At 43.5% G+C, this 21104-nt stretch overlaps 1 protein-coding gene across 2 annotated transcripts in view; it reads left to right on the top strand.

The window, feature by feature from the left end:
* The window catches only part of SRPRB (SRP receptor subunit beta), a 371725-nt gene extending 351324 nt beyond the window's left edge, over nt 1–20401 (top strand). For both annotated transcript variants that reach the window (XM_033959324.1, XM_033959325.1), the window contains one exon: nt 19963–20401. In XM_033959324.1, coding sequence (XP_033815215.1) covers nt 19963–20170 — 208 coding nt within the window. In that variant the 3' untranslated portion in view covers nt 20171–20401. The remainder of the gene's footprint in view (nt 1–19962) is intronic.
* Nucleotides 20402–21104: the final 703 nt, after the last annotated feature.

Raw genomic sequence — 21104 nt, 5'->3', positions numbered from 1 at the left:
GTAAACAACATTCCATTAATAAACAACAATGTTTATGAAAAATCTTAACCAAGGAGCAACCCACCTGCTGCCAATAGAATCTCACTCCCGGACAGAGGGGTACATCTTTGGCGCGCGTCCCATGTTCTAGAGTGATAGCAGGCAGCAAGGTCCCATTGAGTTTGAATCGGGAGAGGGGGGCATCATACAATAATTGAATCTAACCATAAAAGCTCTGTCCAATACCCATTTTGCGCAATACTTGAAATAAGTATACCCAATTCACCTAATCAAATGCTTTTTCTGCATCAAGGGATAGAACTAGCGCCAGGAAACCCTCTCGGTGCACATGCCAAATGAGGTGCAAAGCCGTTTTAATATTATCAAAGGAATGGCACCAAGATATAAAGCCTGCCTGATTGGTATGAACTAATTGAGGCATATAGGTCTGCAGTCTCAAAGCCAAAACTTTAGTAAAGATTTTATAATCAGCATTGAACAGAGATGGGACGGTAGGCCGCACAGGAAGATAGATCTTTTCCTGTTCTATGAATCAATGTCACCGTCGCTGTGTGCCAAGTTTGAGGTAGTGGATGGGTATCATCAAAACTATTGAAACTTGGACCAATATTGGTACTAACAAGTGTTGGAAAGTTTTGTAAAATTTATTAGAAAACCCATCTAATCCAGGTGCAGTATTCAAGGACAGAGAGTGAATAACCTCTTGTCCTTGAATACTGCTCCACTTCAACAGCAGTGATAGGTCTAGAAAGGTGAGCCGCTTCCCCCTGAGAAAGAGCCTCCAGTGGGATATGGCCTAAAGAATCTTCTATCTCCTGCTCTAAAGTGACAGGATTGGCTTGGTAAAGATCACTATAGAACTACAAAAAAGCATTTCCCATATCCTGTATCGAAGTACAGTATGTGCCTGTGGACTCAATGATGCCCAAAACATCATTTCTTGTGGCTCGAGTTTTTAATCTGTGCCAAGAGCTTACTGCCTCTATAATTTCTCATTTCCAAGTGTAATTGTGCTAAATGAGTATTTTCTTCAGCAGATCCCTGTCGCCCACGAACCCGAACTTCAAGAGCTTGTAGTTCCTGCCGCTTTGCCCGCTTAGCTCCCATTTTCACCTTCTTAGTATAGGCTTGTAAAGCTATCACCTTACCCCGAATGACTGCTTTTAAGGCCTCCCACAGCAATATGGGATTGATCTCATTTATGTCATTAAATTCAAGATAGTCTGTAATATCCTTTGGTAATTGCTCCACAGAAAAGGGGTTGGCCAATAAACTGTTATTTAACCTCCATACCAAACTTCTAGCAGCATGATCCGCTAAAATAGTAGTATAAATCCCACATTGCTGTACGGACTGACATAGAGCACCATCCCCAAGCCAATAATCAATGCGAGAATTAATATTATGCACAGCGGAATGGAATGTATACTCCCGCTCCCCAGGATTTTAATACGCCAAATATCATGTAGCCTCCAATGTGAAAGTAATGTTTGCAAACTCTCATTCTCGGCTGGGCCAACCGAAGACCTACAGGAGGAGCTATCAAAATGGTGGTTCAATACTAAATTACGATCACCTCCCAATAATAACAGGCCCTCTATTCAAGGGTGTAGTGTTTCATCAAGTTGCATGAAAAATTCTCCCTGCCCCGAATTGGGAGCAAACAGGTTACAAAGTGTATATACCTGACCAGCAATAGAGACACAGAGCAATAGATATCGTCCCTCCGTGTCTCGCAATTCTGTAGTTACCTGTATCTGCAAACTGTTGCGAAAGAGAATGGCAACCCCTTTAGTCTTCTTAGCATGTTGATTAGAAGCAAAATAAATCTTAGAGAACCCAGGGGGATTCAACACACGCTCATGTTTAAGCAACAGATGGGTCTCCTGCAAGAACACAATTTGAGCCCTCTGATGTGCCAACTCCTTATATAGGAGATGCCGCTTCATCGGGATATTAAGCCCCCATACATTTAGAGACAAGAATTTCAAATCACCCATAGTCCAAAAATCATATTTTAAAAAACCCTCCAAACACTTTACCAAATGCCCCAAATCCCCCCCAGCCAACCCCCCAACTCCCCCTCTCTTCCATAGTTACTTCATAAGAGAGCACTAACAAACAAAAAAGGAAAAGTGCACTCTCGCACCCAAAAGAGGGAAGGGCCCTTCCATACGTGTCCTCTCAGCCAAGATGACCATCCACCCAACATGATGGAGGCTCAATACAAAACCCCTCTCTAAAGTCATGCACATAGTATAATTCTTAAGTTCAACCCTAATGTTCAACAGATAACACATAGAATCACTCAGGATACAGCGGATGACTGAGAGGCAGGAGTGAGCTCAACTAAGGTGGCGGCTTGAAGGCTGCAGGGAGATGCCGACGCAATCTATACTGAAAATTTTGCCTACATATATGGTGAAAAGGAAATCCAAAGCCCGGGTGTTCCCGGACAAATCTACATCTCAAACCGGGCCGATGGACTCCTTTGTGCAGCATGTCCCTCGAACGCAGCAGTTGGAGAAAGCCTCAGTAGGAGGGAACGCGCTGGCTGAGGCGCAGGAGCCCTCGAGGGTGTGTGCTTATCCACAGAGGAGTGGAGTCCTCCGGCTCATCCTGTGGTGGCGGGAGCAGTTGGAGTGGGGGAGAGGAGCTGCCAATGCAAGGCCTAAATAGGGACACTCCCATGCTGCCCCATTAGGGCGGGAGATCAGGCCCTGTGAAGAGCCAGGGAGAGAGTTTTTGCCAGCATTGCAGCTGGAGGGGAGACTGGAATGAATACAAGTTTTTCTGAAGACTTCTACTACAAGTACAGGTATGTTTCCTCTGCAGTGAGTCTCAGCACTGGGTTTTTGCCCCTACAGAAGCCTGAAGTCTTTAATATGGAGTCAATTTGGGAGGCTATATCTAATCTGCAGATCACTCTGGGAAACCAGATACAGGAACTTTCTCAACATTGTACTATTGTACTTTCAGAAAGTTTGGATTTAAAAAATAAAGTTTCAAGTTTGGAAATAAATCAGAGGACTTTGACAACAGACTATAAACTTTGGAAATACAAAAACTAACCTGGGTTAAGGTTAGTGCAAATCTCCATTTCAAGCAAGAAATGGTGGAAAATTCAATAAGAAGATGCAATCTGCGGATTATCAATTTTCCAAAAGTGTTTTCTTTACCTGCAATAGTCAGTGTTCTCCCTAAGGCCTTTTAGCCGGGCGCTCCGTCAAGCTAATTTAGATGACCGCCCGGCTATTATCCGATGCGAATTCTGCTGCTGCCGCAGCTGCTCAACATTTTTTTAAAAAAGGCTTGGAGAACTTATGCTCCGGGGCTCTAAGTGTGCGTGCCAGCTTCCCTTCTCTTCCCTCCGAAACTGGAAGTTATGTCCGGGGATGAGGGGGGAAGAGAAGAGAAGGGAAGCCGGCACACACGTTAGAGCCCCGGAGTATGTGTTCGCTATGGGCTAAGGCAGGAGTAGTCAGTGAAGCTTACAATTTGCTGTTGTTGCTGCTGGGTCCTGCCTACTTTCTGTTTCCGCGAAGGCAGGACCCGGCAGCATTTCTCCCAATAGGTCAACCGTGATCTTGGGCCGATTCTGCCGTCAGAGAGAAAGTTCTTGCCAGCCAATCGCTGCCTGGCTGGGCCGGAATTTCCTCTCCGACAGCAGAATTGATGTCGGGGAGAGGAATGCTGGTCGGCCCGAAGCAGGGAGAGCTTGGGGTGGCAGCGCGGCTTTGAGACCTGTTATCCGATGGCGGCGGTGGCTTGGGGCCCTTTTCCCCAATGGCAGTGGCTTGGGGGAGGGCAGGAAGGAAGAAAGAAAGAAAGAGGGTAGGTAGGGAGACAGAAGGAAACAAGAGAAACAAAAAAGAAAGGGGGCAGGGAGAGAGAAAAAAAGAAAGGGCAGGGAGAGAGGAAGAAAAAGTTGGGGGAGGGAATGAGGTCTGGAGGAGAGGAAGCATACAGGCTGAAAGAAGGGAAGAAAGATTGGATGCACAGTCAGAAGAAGAAAGTGCAACCAGAGACTCATGAAAATCACCAGACAACAAGGTAGCAAAAATTATTTTATTTTAAATTTAGTGATCAAAATGTGTCTGAATTTATATCTGCTGTCTATATTTTACACTATGGTCCCGCAATAGCGGTTTTTAGCGCAAGGAGCCTATGAGTGTCAAGAGCAGCACTGGGCATTCAGCGCAGCTCCCTTCGCTAAAAACTGCTATTGTGATTTAGTAAAAAGGGAGGGGCTATTTGTCTATTTTTGTATGGTTGTTACTAAGGTGACAGTGCAGAGTCATCTGCTTTGACCTCTTTGAAAAAACCCCGGAATAGGAATGATAATTAACATTTTCTATGTGTAAGAACATAAGAATTTGCCTCCGCTAGGTCAGAACAAGGGTCCATCAAGCCCAGCGGTTCGCTCCCACAGCGGCACATCAGGTCCATGACCTGTAGAGTTGTCTTATTGTCTAACCCGTTGATCTCTACTCTTTTATATCCTAAAAAAAACCTTTTTTCCCTTTTATCTATACCCTTTTTGCTCCTCTGTCCTCCCTTATCTGTAGCCTTCAATCCCCTTATCCTTCAGGAATTTATCTAGTCCCTCTTTGAAACCCCTTAATGTAGTCTGTCCTATTACATCTTCCGGAAGCGCATTTCAGGTATCCACCAGTGAGTGAAGAAGAACTTTCTAACATTGGTTCTAAACCTGCCCCCTTTCAATTGGGATTTTGATTGGGATTCAATTGGGATTTTGATTGGGATTTTGAGACCTAACTCTTTTAGGTAGGTAATATATTTTAGAAAGAGGTGGATAAGAAGACTTAGGTACTTTCAAAACTTCATTTAAATAGCGTTTAAACATAACTATTCAGTGTTCTCCCAGAAATTTTTTCCAGCCGGGTGGCATGAAAAAGTAGCCGGGTGGGGCGAGACGGGGAAATTTGGTGGTGGGGAAAATTAAGGGTTCCTTTTACTAAGCTGCAATAGTGTTTTTAGCGCGTGCAGAATTGCTGCGCTACATGGCTAGAACTAATGCCAGCTCAATGCTGGCGTTAGCGTCTAGCACATGCAGCAATTCTGCGCGAGCTAAGAGTGCGGTAAAACCGCTATCGCAGCTTAGTAAAAGGAGCCCTAAATGTGTACTATTTATATTAGTTAATTATTATTAGTTATTTTCCAATGCTCAATATGACTGCCTTTCTTAAGGTTTGACACTTGTTCCATAATATTTTTATTAAATTTAAGAAGTATCCAATTCTAGAAGTGAATAATTAGATATTTGCCCTCTTTCAAATGGTAGAGCAGCATCTCTCAAACTTTTTTAACTCCGGCACACTAAACAGAGCAAATGCTTTTTGTGGCACAGTAAATGCAGCAAATGTTTTTCATGGCAAGAAAAAATTTCTGGGGAGAACACTGTTGCCATTAGTTTTCAAGGTCCAATCACATCAAAGAATGATGCTTATCTGGGTAGTTGTATAATAAAAAGAATGGATAAGATAACATGAGAAGTGAAATTGTCATGAATCAGAGGGATACATACCCTGTAGGTCCTAAAAGTAGGCTTGTGGATTAGATATAAACTATGAAAGCATTGGCGTACCTAGCATATGTGACACCCGAGGCCCATAATTTTTTGACCCCCCCCCCCCATCTGTATGAAAAACATGATTTTTAGTAACAATCCACACATCACACAAGAGTGTATCTAAGAAAAGGCAGCATCTTACATATTGCAGTGAGCAGTACATCAATACACCCATTGTAAAACTAAACAAGCCAGACTAGTACAGATCAATCCTACACAGTCAATCCTAACTGAAAACCATGTCTTTCGAACATACAGAACACAGAAAACACCTTCGCCTAGTATGGAATATGCAATCACAAACTAACCCCTCTCCCTTTTACAAAACTGTAATGTGGCTTTTAGCCATGGTGGTAACAGCTCAGACTCTCATAGAATTATGAGCAATTACCACCATGGCCGATGCTAAAAAAACACTCTACAGTTTTGTAAAAAGGGGGATAAAATAGAAAAACTTAGACAAAGGTTAAATTGAACCACCAAGAAGCTGGACTCTGCATACAATGCAACACCACAGAAACAGCGATACATCTCCCCTAAAGCAAAAAAATAAATAAATAGAATTTTTTTCTACATTGTCTTCTCTGGTTTCTGCTTTCCTCATAGTCTTGTCACTCTCTTCCTTTCATCCACTGTCTACCCTCTCTCTGCCCCTTCTATATGGCATCTTCTCTCCTTGTACTCCCCTTTCATCTCTCCCTTCACCCCTATTAGTCTGGCATCCATCATCTTCCCTTCCCTCCTCCAATGGTCTAGCATCTCTATCCTCTTCTTCCCTTCCCTCTCCCACACCCCCATGGTCTGGCATTTCACTCTCTCCTCTCCCTTCCCCCCACTTCCATCAGCATCTGCCCCCTTTCTTTCCCTCCAACATCCTTCCCCCTTATGTCTCTCTCTCCTTTCCCTGCACACCAATTCTATCAGCATCTGCCCCCTTTCTCTCCCTCCACCACCCTTCCATACTACCATGACCCCCTTTTTCTCCCTCCACCCCCCTTCTATGCTCCTCTCTCCCTCCAAACCAGCAAGGTCCCATGATGACTGCTTCTGTTGCCTCTGCCTCTGGAAGATGTAAGTGACGTTGGAGGGGGTGGGCCGGCGATGCAGGGAGCTACGGCAAGGATCTGCAATGATTGCAGATGCCGGTCCACCACTTCCAACATCACTTACGTCTTCCAGAGGCAGAGGCGGCAAATGCAGTCATCACGGGACCTTCCTGCACTTCAGTGCGTCTGCCGACTCTGCTTCGGAATAAGTACAGCAGCCGTGCTGAGGTGCAGGTGCCATTTAGAGTAGCTCGGAAGGTTCTGGATCCAACTGGCTGTGTACCCCCCCCTAGGGCTGGCACCCGGGGCGGTCTGCCACTGTATGCGGGGACAAAAAATAATAAAAAGAATGGATAACTTGACCGATTTAGACATGTCATACAATTATAACCACAAAAATATGTCATAAAATGTAATTCTAAACTCAAAAGACTCCAGACAAAAAGCAGACTATAGAAAGGAAACCAGAAAAGACCAAACCCATAGTACTAAGATTCAAATGCTAAAATCGGACATGTCCATTATGAAGAGATGTGTGGATCACTGCTAATTATAACGGTATATGAGACGGTAACGGACAGCCAGATCTGGTGGACGGAAGTGATAAATACTGGAGACAAAACCAGAGCACCGTGATGAAACTTGAATGGAAATATGGATACCTATTTATACTTTTGAGTAAAATTGTGATGTGAACATGTCATAGAAAAGAATAATGTGTAAACTAAAAACCAAGAACAACATATTAACACCGAACTCAGAATTAATGAAATAACATGCTAAAAGAACTTAACCCTCCCTAAAATAGGGCATATACATACTTAAAATGATGGCTGGTTACAAACAGTATGCCTAGACTACATAGACCTAAACAGGGCAAAAGTAAACATATGGGAAATGAACAGCTGATAATACAGAATCTATCTTGAAAACATAAGCCGATAGTAGCTCAAAGACAAGCCGACCGGGTAGATGAAAAGTGAAACCTGTGAAAGATCTAAATCAGTGGTTCCCAAACCTGTCCTGGAGGACCCCCAGGCCAGTCGGGTTTTCAGGCTAGCCCTAATGAATATGCATGGAGCAGATTTGCATGCCTGTCACTTCTATTATATGCAAATCTCTCTCATGCATATTCATTAGGGCTAGCCTGAAAACCCGACTGGCCTGGGGGTTCTCCAGGACAGGTTTGGGAACCACTGATCTAAATTATTGTTCAAATGAGCTTCTATTAAAACCAAAGAAAAAAACAACAGCACTCGGGAAAGTAAAAAAGGGAGAGTAAAATGGACTTACCGAAAAAGTCTCTGCACTGATGAGATAAACTCGTAAGCAGAATAAATGTAAACACGCAACAGTGGGGCTATGATATTTGATCCGTTGAAAGAGGCACCAAAAAATTGTCAGCACACTGATAGGGGAGGAGCATCGGGCTGTTAAAAAAAGCTGCTTTAATAAATAAATGAAAATACTGGTGAAAAACTAAATAAAAAACCAAAACCATGATAAAATGCCGAACCTGACTGCAAGTGGTAGTGAAAGTAGCATAAGGCACCCTGTAGTACTGTTAGTGCCAGAGCTGCTTAGAATAAAGAACCGTGCTGTACATGAGGAGAAAAAAGAAAGAATGAGGTGATAAGATGTAAAGTGCTGGCCCCTCACTGCACCACTTGATAAAACTAAGGAGCGATGTTCTAGAGCAAGGTTGCCCACACTTTTTGGGCTTGCGAGCTACTTTTAAAATGACCAAGTCAAAATGATCTACCAACAATAAAAATTTTTAAAAAACAACAAAGCACATTGTACGCCGAGAGGTCAGGAAAGCAAAAAGAGAATACGAAGAGAGACTGGCCAAGGAAGCAAGAAATTTCAAATCTTTCTTCAGATATATTAAAGGGAAGCAACCGGTGAGAGAGGAAGTGGGACCATTGGACGATGGAGACATAAAAGGAGCGATAAGGGGGAAAAGGAGGTGGCTGACAGACTAAACATGTTCTTCTCGTCAGTCTTCACAAGCAAGGACACATCCAATATACCGGAATCCGAAGAAATCTTTAACGGAGACCCAGAAGAAAAACCATCGACATTAGAGGCAAGCCTCAAAGATGTCCTCCGACAGATAGACAGATTGAAAAATGACAAACCCCGGGCCCGGACGGAATCCACACAAGGGTATTAAAGGAACAGAAAACCGAAATAGCGGAAATACTCCAGAAAGTTTGCAACCTGTCCTTGAAAACAGGGGTGATCCTGGAGGATTGGAAAATAGCAAATGTCACACCTATCTTCAAAAAGGGATCGAGAGGTGATCCAGGAAACTACAGACTAGTGAGTTTGACTTCAGTGCCGGGCAAGATAGTAGAAGCACTGATAAAAGACAATATCTCTGAGCATATTGAAAGGAATAGGCTGATGAAAACGCGCCGACATGGCTTCTGCAAAGGAAGATCATGCCAAATGAACTTACTACACTTCTTTGAAGAGATAAACAGCCAGATGGACAAAGGGGACCCCATAGACATCATATATCTCGACTTCCAAAAAGCCTTTAACAAGGTACCTCATGAGCGGCTACTTGGGAAACTGTGGAACCACGGGATGGAAGGGGATGTACATAGATGGGTTAAACACTGGTTGGCAGACAGAAAGCAGAGGGTTGCAGTGAAGGGCCACTACTTGGGCTGGAGAACGGTAACGAACGGTGTCCCACAGGGGTCTGTACTTGGACCGCTGCTGTTCAACATATTTATATATGACCTGGAAGCAGGGACAAAGTGCGAAGTTATAAAGTTTGCAGATGATACTAAACTCTGTAGCAGGGTTAAAACTATAGGGGAATATGAAGAACTGCAAAGAGACCTGACAACATTGGAGGAGTGGGCAAATAAATGGCAGATGAACTTCAATATAGAGAAATGCAAGGTCATGCATATAGGGAAAAAGAACCCGATGTTCAGCTACAAAATGGGGGGCTTGGTACTGGGGGAAAGTAACCTTAAAAGGATTTGGGAGTGTTGATGGATACAACAATGAAATTAACGGTGCAATGCGCGGCGGCCTCAAAGAAAGCAAACAGAATGTTGGGTATTATCAAGAAGGGTATTACAACAAGAATGAAGGAAGTCATCCTGCCGCTGTATCGGGCGATGGTGCGCCCGCACCTGGAGTACTGTGTCCAATATTGGTTACCGTACCTTAAGAAGGATATGGCAATACTTGAGAGGGGTCCACAGGAGAGCTACACGAATGATCAAGGGTATGGAAAACCTTTCATACGCTGAAAGGTTGGAGAAACTGGGGCTCTTCTCCCTGGAAAAGCGGAGACTCAGAGGAGACATGATAGAGATTTAAAAGATTATGAAAGGCATAGAGAGGGTGGAGAGGGACAGGTTCTTCAGCGTACTGGGAACTACAAAAACAAGAGGGCACTTGGAGAAAGGGGACTGTTGATAGTTTGGATTTATCTAATTTCCTGGAGGGGTCGGATAAGGAGACTCAAGTTCCTGCTACTTTATTGGTACAATTTGCTATTGATTTAGATAGGGAATGGATACTTAAGTTGTTTTTTTAAATATAAAGATGTTTCCTTTCTATCAAATAAAATAAGAATGTATCCAGATGCATCGCGTCATACCCAGAAGAGAAGAAAGCAGTTTGTTATTTTAAGACCTCAGGCTGTGAAGGTAGGTGGCTACCTTTGTCCTGAGATACCCATGTAAGTGTACTTTGGTATATAAAGAGAACAGATATGTTTTCTATGAGCTGCAGCAATTATCTAAATTTATTTTGTCTAAGGATGATAAGTAATTAACCTTTGGTTTCAGTCTCTCTTAATTTGCTCAGAGAGGAAAAGTTTGAGGGCACTCGAGCCACATTTATAAGTTTTCCTGTTATTTCTTTAATGGTAAAATTTCAGCTTATTTTCAGCTCTATCTCTATAGATTGTGGACTAACTATACTTTGTAACATAATATTTACCTGTGGTATATATACTTTCATTTTTCCTTGAATTGTATTTTTTCTTGTTTTTTGATTGATGGAATGTCAAAAATTATAAAATCAATAAATAAAGAATTATATTAAAAAAAAAAAAAGAATCACTTCACTAAGCTGGAGTCCCATATAGCACAAGCACAGTAATGGAACAGCACAGCACAGTCCAAAAACAAAATGAGGTCACCATTACAGAATTTCCTTCAGGTACCAGCTTGTGAACTCTGCTCCTGATCCATCGATTGTCGTTTCAGATGTCCACCCCTCCCGTCTGGTTCGCTGCCAACGAAGTTGCGGAATTCCAGGCCGCCGTAATCGACCACTTGCCAGCCAATCCGATGATTGTTGGGAGGGCTCTACAAACTGAACCCCAGAAAATATATGGGAGGCCTCTGATAGGGACTGCACCATATGCAGAGAACCCTCCAAGTAGAAGAGCAAAAGGGTGACGCCATCTATATTGGATATTCTTTTCCATAAGATGGCAGAGTAGGGGCTTCAATTCCGCTCAACGTCTCAAGGTGACAGCAGACAAGTCTTGATAGATTTCAAATTCCACCATGTCCCATTTAAGAATAGTGAGAGATCTGGCTTTCTGGAAAATGCCCAACTTCCTTGATCTTAAAATCTTTGAAACAGACCACAATATCTCTCAGTTTATTACCCCTGGGGGTAGGCAGAACACAGTGAGCCCGTTCAATTTGTATATCTGCTATAGATCTGGGTTCCAGATCTTCAGCAAAAAGTAGAAGAGCTATTTGTTAAGCTACCTTTTCACAGTCATCATAATATGTGGATTCTGGTATACCACGTATCCAAAGATTGACTCGCTGGCATCTGTTCTCGAGATCTTCTAATTTGTCATAAATGTATATATGCTGTGCTTGTAGATCATTCAAACGCGTGTCCACCAGGGTTAGAGCTTCATGGTGTTCCTCAACGGTGGCCTACAAATCCCCAGTTCTGCCATTTCAGACTAGAGGTCCGCCACAAGTGCAGTGAATTTGTCTCAAAGGCAGTGGCGTACCTAGGGTATGTGGCACCCGGGGCCCCTCATTTTTTGACACCCCCCATGTAAAAAAATATTTTTTGTAATAACCATGAAAAATAAATGGTCATAATAGAAATAGGCACTGAAAATTTTCTTTTATTGAATCTCATATATGTAACCATTAATCCAAACATAACATAAATTATATCTGAATTGTCATGACATCAGAAGTACATATGGAGTAGTTGCAGGTGATGTTTGGGACAGTTCTGATTGTGTTCGGTTTTATATGTTTTTTGAATAGAAGGGTTTTTATTTCTTTTTTGAAGGTTTTGTAGTTTGTGGTCGAGGTCAATAGGTTGTAGAGTTGGGGGTCGAGTGTTAGGAGGTTGTCGAACAGTTTTTTTTCTTTTGACGATTTTGGTTGGAGGGTGTGTAAATGGTGCGTGAGTTCTCCTATGTCTGGTTGAAGTGGATTTAATTATTTAGCTGAAGAAATTAGTAAACCCCTCCCCCATTCCACACACATTAATTATCTTCCATTTTTGTTCCCATTCTAAAAAACACTGATAAGTTCCCAGAAAAAAAATACATTAAAATAAGAAGTGAAAACAAAGTTGGAGAACATAACATAAGAATAGCCTAACTGAGTCAGACCAATGGTCCATCATGCTCAGTAGCCCATTCTCATGGTAACCAATCCAGGTCACTAGTACCTGGTCAAAACCCAAAGAGTAGCAACATTCCATGCCACCGATCCAGGGCAATCAGACACTTCCCCCATGTCTTAATAACAGACTATGGACTTTTCCTCCAGGAATTTGTCCAAACCTTTCTTAAAATCAGCAATGCTATCTGCTTTTACCATAATTTCTGGCCACTTCATTTTTAAGCTTAGATCTTTCCTTCCAAACAGAGACTTTGCTAGATGTCAAATACAGAAAGAACAAGGTAACTTCACAAGGACTTAGCTGTGCAGGAAATGTGAATCTCATACACCCACCATATAGTGCAAAAATGTGCAAAGGTCTGGTTTTTTCTTTCGATCACTACATAGCCTAATGCCACACAAGCAGCGCTGTTACAAACATTCTGAAGGTCAATGCTAAGGTTAACAAAGTTTCCTTCCTTGGACCACAAGGAGATACTGGCAAACCACTGGAAGAGATCCCAAAACAACTACCCAGGCACAACACCCAAAGATCCACTCAATGTGTGAACCAGTTGAGTGGAGTGGACTAACTGGGGGGTGGAAATGGGCCCGGAGTTTGCTCAGCAGAATTTCCCAGACCACCTCTTCCTCTCAACACATTGACACGCTGCCACCACCACCACCATTAGGAACACCTCACCGGGCAGGCCAGCAAAGCTTATAAACTTTATAAAACACATTATTATATTTTCTTATAAAGCACATATTTTAACTGAACTCTCTGACATCCTCAGCCTTGCCATTCACAAAAATAGAAGGAAGAAAAGTTTCTGTTTCCTGCTGTCTCATGTCCCCGGCCTATACAATATTTTTCTTCTGCAGACCCTTCAAAAGTCTTACCAAATCCTCGTTTCACTTGCATTATAAATTACTGAGGATGCCATCTCTCTCCAATCCCAGGTCCTAAAGTCTAAGACAGTAGCGCAAACTAATACTGCCCAATTCAAGGAAAAAAAAGATTTTTTTTGATTCGATTCAGCCTATTGAATTGGTTTTTCGATTCAACTTTCCTGCCCAATTGGGTGCTTGGTTTTTGTTGGGTTTTTTTTTCAAACATCCTGGTGGGTTTATTTTATAGCTTTTTCACCCCTCCCTTTGGCTTCTCCTAACCACACTGGCACTGTGATGTAAATAAAGAAACAAAAAGGACTTTTTCTCTCTGTTAAATTCTAGCTCACGTTTGCGGTCTAACACCAGTTCTTGCAGGATACACATTTCAAATCTGACATATTGTAATCACAAAACAGAAAATAAAAATAGTTTTTCTACCTTTTGTTGTCTGGTTATTTTTCAAATCTTGTTGGTCCAAGGCTCTGGTTGTCTTCTGATAACTTGCTTGCCAGGGTCTCCTTCTTCCTTCTTTCTCCATGCTAACCATCCATCTGCCATCTTTGTCCTCCCCGTTTCCCTTCTCTCCCCAGGAGGTCTGGCATCTATCCTTTTTTCGTCTCCCTCCACAGATCCATCTTTTCTTAACTACCCTTTCATCCACCATCTCTCCCTCCTTCCCCACCACCCCAGGGTCCACCATCTCTCCCTTTCTTTTCCCAACTACCCTCCTATCCAGTATCTCTATCCCCCCTCCACACCATCCCTTGTGTCCAACTTCTCTCCCTTTCTGTTCCTTCCCTCTCTAAAAACCATGGTCCATCATCTCTCTCCCTCTTCTCTATTTTCAGACCCATTATTTCTTCCCACCCAAAGTCCGGCATATGCGCGTCTCTTTGAACCCCCCCCCCCAATCCCTCCGTGTATTTCTACACCAGAGCCCCCCTCCCTGAAGGCCTGTCCCCCCTAAAGGTCTGCATCCCACCCCTGAAGGCCTGCACTCCCCCCCCCCGAAGGCCTGCACCCCCCCTTGAAGGCCTGCCTGATCCCCTTGAAGGCCTGTCCCCCCCCTTGAAGGCCTGCACCTCCGAAGGCCTGTCCCCCGCCCCTTGAAGGCTTGCTTGTCCCCCCCCTTGAAGGCCTGTCCCTCCCTTGAAAGCCTGCCTGCCTGTCCCCCCCTTGAAGGCCTATCCCCCCTTTGAAGGCCTGCCTGCCTGTCTCCCTTTTGAAAGCCTGCCTGTCCCCCCCCCTTGAAGGCCTGCCTGTCTGTCACCCCCTCCTCCCCCTTGAAGGCTTGCCTGCCTGCCTGCCCGCCCCACCCCGAAGGACCACTCGCCTCCCTGGCCTCCCTGCACCACCTACGAAGCAGCCCACAGCGGGATCACGATGTCAGCGATCCCTGAGCTGCTTCGGCGCTGCTTCCTGCGCCGCGGTCCTGCCCCTCCTCTGATGTCAGAGGAGGGGTGGGACCGCGGCGCAGGAAGCAGCGCCGAAGCAGCTCAGGGATCGCTGACATCGCGATCCCGCTGCAGGCTGCTTCATAGGTGGTGCAGAGAGGCCAGGGGGGCGAGCAGTCCTTCGGGGGTGGGGAGGTCTGAACGGCAAGGCCGGGAGCACCCCCTCAGGGCTGGCACCCGGGGCGGACTGCCCCCCCCCTTAGTATGCTACTGCTCAAAGGCCTTGCATATCATTGCAGATCTCTCCAAATAGGGTCTGAATTTCAGCCCTAGGATCCGGGGCTATAGAGGTGGAATTCTCCCCCATGACAGGTTCCGCACGGCTGGGTAGCATCGCTTCCTCCCTTTGGCGCCATCTTTGCTGCGTCAGCTTGCAACGGGCCAACAAAGTGCGGTTTATTGTACGTGAGGGTGATAAACTTACCCATTGACTCTAGAGCTGTAACACAGCACAACAGTTGTACAAAATGTTCACCTACTAACTGGTGCTCTACAATATCTGTGTAAAAGTAGAGGGTATTAAAGCCAGCTTCGATTTTCGCAGGGAAATGAGAATGCTGTGTATTAACTTTAGCCTTTACTCCCAAAATGGTTGCCATATCACCCTCTGCAGAAATAACAGACTTATCCTCTGATTTTACATGAATTGGGGTCATATAGGATTCTCGGTGGTATCGCAGGCTTATAGACACTTCTAATGTCTTGATTCATGCTTTCCAATAACCTCCCCATGGTCGCATAATATCCTCTCTGGATTGTAAATTGGTGTTGTACATTTCCTTCTCCAGAGGTGACAACATACTTTAGGTCTTCCTTAATATTCTCCCAAGTATGGGGGTATTGTATTTCTACCATCCCAACTTCCCACAGCCCCTGTAAGTCCAAAGACCTAGCTATTTGTTTGGTAAAACATCTTTTATTATAAATATCTCATCTGTCAACGTTTGCTCGTATCCTTTCTCAAATTTTCCTTTAGCTTTTGACAGCCTCACATAAGAGACACTTGACGGAATCGCGTTTGATGTTAACTGCCGTAGACTGTTTTCCAAGTCTGCAAAGAGTTTGAGAGTCTACAGGCCTTTCTTGTATCGTTCTGTGAAAACTATAATTATAGCTGTGCACGATATCCTGCAGCAAGTCTTGATAAGTAAAGGTGTTGCGAGCCGTAAACAGCGCCACATTTTGGATTTTAAAGTCCTGTTAAATCTTTCCTCTACAGCTTCTTTAATATCGTTATGGGACACAAAATGGTGAAAACCTTTTTGTTTTAATAAATTCTTCAGAGACTTATTTAAAAATTCTTTACCCTTGTCTGTCTAGTTTTTCAGGTGTAAGCCCAAAATTAAATATTGTTTCAAAGGCTTTGGTAACTTCGTGACTGGTTTTTGTTTTTAAACTCATGGCTCATGCATATTTTAACAGGATATCTATTACCATTAAGATGTATTTGTAACCGTTGTTATAACGGGCCAAGGCCGACATGTCCATTAAGTCGCTTTGCCACTGGCTGTCAGTTTCTGACACAATTGTTTTATTTCTTTTTAAATGGATTCTAGCAGGTCTGTGTAAATTGTATGCATTTTGACTGGCGACCCAATCCACCACTTCTTTTCTACGAACTGTTTTATCGTTCTTTTTAGCAGCTTGAAGTAGAGGGTTAATGCCGCCAAGATGCACCGGAGAAGGGAATACCCATTTTAGATGACGTAGGCAGCTGAGAGGAGGGAGTCTGCGTCCTTCCAGGTTATCTATTTGAGGTAAAGGGGAGGAGAGCAGTGGAGATGGGGTAGAGGAGAGGGGGTCACTGGCCAGCGGGAGAGAGTGGGCATCTCTCCCGCTGCACGGGGACTCACGAGAACTGGCGGCAACCATTCAGGGAGTAGCTCAAGGCTGTGCGGGAGCTCGTAAAGCTCACTCCTGCTGGGTGTGCCACTTTCCACAAGATTTGAAGCAGCCATCCAGGAAGGGAGAGGCTTAGCATAGGGTAGGAGCGTGGAAAGCTCGCTCCTGCCTGATATACTGCTGGACCACCAGGGATTCAGAAAGGTACGCGGGGAGTAAAGAAATTGTTAGAATTGACCGGAAAGGTCATACGGCAGGCCGACAGAGGCCTGCAACAAGTCCAGGAGGGGGTCAGGTGGTCCACTGGGTGATGACCCAGATATAGGGGCAGGATCATGGCAGAGGGAACATGCTGCTGAGGACGAAGGCAGCCTGCAAGGATCGCTACAGCATCAGCAATCCTCTATGCAGACTGCTCCGCTGCTGTAATTAAGTAAAAGTAAGACCGGGAGGCCAGGGGGAAGCCGGAGGTCACTGTAAAGAGCGCTAAGTGATGCAGCACTTCCAGACTGACCCTCCCCCTCACCCCCTAAAGCAGGAGTGGTAGCGGCAGTGGACAGCCAGCAAGAGGCAGCGCTGCTGCTCCTGCTTTAGGGGTCCTGAAGGCACAGAGAGGAGGGTCGGTCTCCAAATCGGCCAGGCTGATTTAAAAAAAAAAAAAAAAATGAATCAATTCGAATCGATTCACCCGAAGTGAATTGATGAATCGAATCAGAAATCGGGCAGTACTACTCTGATCATAAGGATACTTAGGGGTAAAAGACACCTAAGTCTCGCCTAAAGATAGGCAGGAGTTAGGTGTCCAAATAAAGTGGTTAATAAGCAATTTAAAGGTCTTATGAGTGATTATTGTTTCTTGGACGTCTAAAGGATGTGGACGCCAGTTTTGAGATGCTTCCACGATTTCATGGATGCCCATCGGAAAAAACTGTGACTAAGGAAGTGGGCGTAGCATAGGCGTGGTATGGGAGAGGCTTTGATGTGAATGATTTACATACCGCTGAGTGCCCAAGCATGTTTAGCTATCACCTACATCAGGGGTGTCCAATGTCGGTCCTCGAGGGCCGCAATCCAGTCGGGTTTTCAGGATTTCCCCAATGAATATGCATGAGATCTATTAGCATACAATGAAAGCAGTGCATGCAAATAGACCACATGTATATTCATTGGGGAAATCCTGAAAATCCGACTGGACTGCGGCCCTCGAGGACCGACATTGGACACCCCTGACCTTCATTGTAGGCGAATGAAAATCAGGTCTACTTTTGAGCGGGACTTGGGCGGCAGATAGATGTGAGTTAGGTGGATGGAGGTCTTAGGCGGTCTTTGGATGTCTCCAATGCGTTTTGCTAAATAGGTTAATAGGGGTTTTATTTTTGCTTTATTAAGCTCAAATACACTTAATAACACACCACATAAACAGAGCACATGAATACAAAGATATTGCATGCAAAATGTTCTATTTGTGTGGGAAAACAGTAATGCTATCTGCTAATTATAGGGAAATATCCATTAACTGAAGCAGAGCACATGAAAAAGACAGCTTTATATTTCTTGCTCAAAAGTTACCCTTTTTTTCTGACTAAAGAGTGCTGCAATGAGCTAATTCTTGAAAGAGCTTCATTAAGCAAGCAAAGCACATGAAAAAAAATATATATGTTGCATAGATAACCTCATTTCAAAAAGATTAAAAACAGAAAAAAGAGATACAGACCACAGCATGACTTGTAATTCATTGCAAATGGAGGTTTCCAGCTGCACAATGGTGACCTCATTCTGAGATCATCAAGATGTACCTGTAAGGTAGACTGGCACAATTAAAATAGGAGTATGTGCTGGAGGAGCTGACCATACTTGGGATTCAAACCCATGACCTTTAGAAAATGAGAACAGGGTTTTACCCATTGAGTTACAGCAGCTTCCATTCATGTGATATGATATCTTAGGGATCTCCTTTGGTATGATCTCCTCAGGTATTATATCACAGCCACCTGAAAGAAAGCAGCTCTAGTTCAGTGGTTTAAAGCACTGCTTTCATTGTCTAAAGGTCATGGGTTTGAATCCCAAGTACGGTCAGCTCCTCCTATTTTAATTTTGCCATTCTACCTTCTAAGTGCACCTTGATGATCTCACAATGAGGTTACCATCATGCAGCTGGAAACCTCCATTTGCAATGAACTAGAAGCCTTTCTGAGGTCTGTATCTCATTTTTCTGTTTTTAACCTTTTGGAAATGAAGTTATCTATGCAATATTTTTTTTTCATGTGCTTTGCTCAAGAATTAGCTCATTGCAGCTTTCTGTACTCAGAAAAAAAGGGTAGCTTTTTAGCAAGAAATATAAAGCTATCTTTTTCATGTGCTATAATTAGCAAATAACATTGCTGTTTGCCCACAAAAATAGAAGATTTTGCATGCAATATATCTGTATTCATGTGCCCTGTTTGTGGTGCATTATTAAATGTATTTTGAGCTTAATAAAGCAAAAATAAAAATCCAGAAACCTATTTAGCAGATAGCATTGGAGACATCTAAAGCCCGCCTAAGTCCCATCCACCTAACTCATGTCTATCTGCTGCTCAAACTACACTCAAAAGTTAAACCTCCTTTACAATGCCTATAAGACCTAGTTTCACAATTCCTATGCAGCTTGCTAGATCACTCTCTAGCACACTGTTAAATTGGAGGTAGATTCCAAATTCAGTTTAGAATTCCTTGAGACTTTGGACCTATTGCCTTCTACCCTGACGTTGCTGGTTCAAATCCCACTCACTCCCTGTCACAGAAGAAAAAGAAATAAAAAGATTAAACAGATTTTTTTTTAAATCTGATTTTTAAAAAAATAGTATGGTGCTAGCATTTCACAATTATAATGAAAAACAGCATAAAATTGCCATTCTAATAACGTCATAATAATAAAACATTATAACGTTAAGGACATTGGTTGGACATCTAACTCCCGCCTAAAAACCGATTCTCTAAAGAACATCTAAAAATGTGGACATCTATCTGAAGCTGAGCGGCGCTGAGTACAATTCTCTAAAGGACGTCTAAGTTTTACAGAATCGCGCCTATGGGGACATCCAAACCACACCTAACTTTAGACGCACTTTACAGAATCAGGCCCTTAGAGCCCACACAAATATATATATACAAAATTGAATTTATACATAAGGGGTTGCAAATGTCTTGGGCAAGGGGTAAAATAACTCTACAAATTTAACAGAATGACAGTGAAGCATGAAGCAGAAACACATTCAAACATGTACCCCTCTCACCCCCCCCAAACATACACAGCATTTTCATGCAGAGGGGGTTGGAAAGACTTCAATGAGCCATGTTCTGCGCGTTTCCCCCCACACTTATTTTATTGTCAGATTGATTTAGCTATGTTTGATGTATCTTTAACTAAAATTCATCTGAAGGGGGGGAATGCTAAAATACAGATAATGTAATTCTTTTACTTTGTCACTCTAAATTATTTCATTGTTCTTTTTATTTGACAGCAATACTCTGAGAGTGACCCGCTCAGCTGCCCCCACCAATTTGGATGGATCAGGTGCAGCACCCCAGCTGGGAAAGAAGGGCAAAGAATTTGATTTCACACAGCTGCCCATGAAGGTGGAGTTTCTGGAGTGCAGCGCTAGAGAAAACAAGGAAGAAAGTGATGCTAATCTCAGCAGCTTGAAGAGGTGGTTGGCTAAGATTGCCTGAAGAGCATATTTAAACACACAGCAAAAACAACAGGAGATGCATGACTCATGGAAGTATGAGAAGGAATTGAAATCACTACTTCGTGGGACAAGACTGCCCGACTACCAGAAAATGCTTTCTACCACTTATACCAGGGGTCTCAAAGTCTCTTCTTGAGGGCCGCAATCCAGTTGGGTTTTCAGGATTTCCCCAATGAATATGCATGAGATCTATGTGCATGCACTGCTTTCAATGCATATTCATTGGGGAAATCCTGAAAACCCAACTGGATTGCGGCCCTCAAGGAGGGACTTTGAGATCCCTGATAGAGAATGACACAGTGACAAAATTCATCACCGTCCCCGTCCCCGCGGATAACCGCGGGAAATAATCCCATGTCATTTTCTAGTGTCTGTGTCCTTCTACACCAGCATTCTTCAAAGCAAAGCTTGCGGGTCAGTGGTTGTGGCCATTCATACTCTGATTCTTCCCTCTCTCCTTGAAGAATGACATGAAGATGGTTTCCCGTGGTTATTTGCGGGGACAGGAACAGTGATGAATTTTGTCACCGTGTCATTCTCTAATTCCCTTACTTATACCCATTGACATCAGAAAATAAAACTAGAAAGTAGCAGAGAAACAACTAGAAAGTAGCAGAGGTATAATCTTCTATGCTGCTGTCCTGTACTCACATAAAGGCTGAATTGTTAGGGATTGGGGAATGGGGCTTTGCTATACAATACAAATACATTCTACATTTTGGGTTTTCTTGTTGAATTCTGTGCAGGCTGGTTAGGAGTGGCTGAATAAGCTTACAGTGAAAATAATATAGAATAACTCTTACAGGTACACAGTGAACATTTTCATATTTTCTGGTTCTGCTAGCAAAGCCATGAAATCAGCTCTTCAGTACTTTGTGTAGCAGTTGCTACTGATCACATACATCCTAATCATG

This window comes from Geotrypetes seraphini, chromosome 9 (assembly GCF_902459505.1).
Source record: "Geotrypetes seraphini chromosome 9, aGeoSer1.1, whole genome shotgun sequence".
NCBI classification, from domain to species: Eukaryota; Metazoa; Chordata; class Amphibia; order Gymnophiona; family Dermophiidae; genus Geotrypetes; species Geotrypetes seraphini.
The sequence above is the reverse complement of the archived record's forward strand: the minus strand, read 5'-3'. Positions and strand labels throughout refer to the sequence as shown.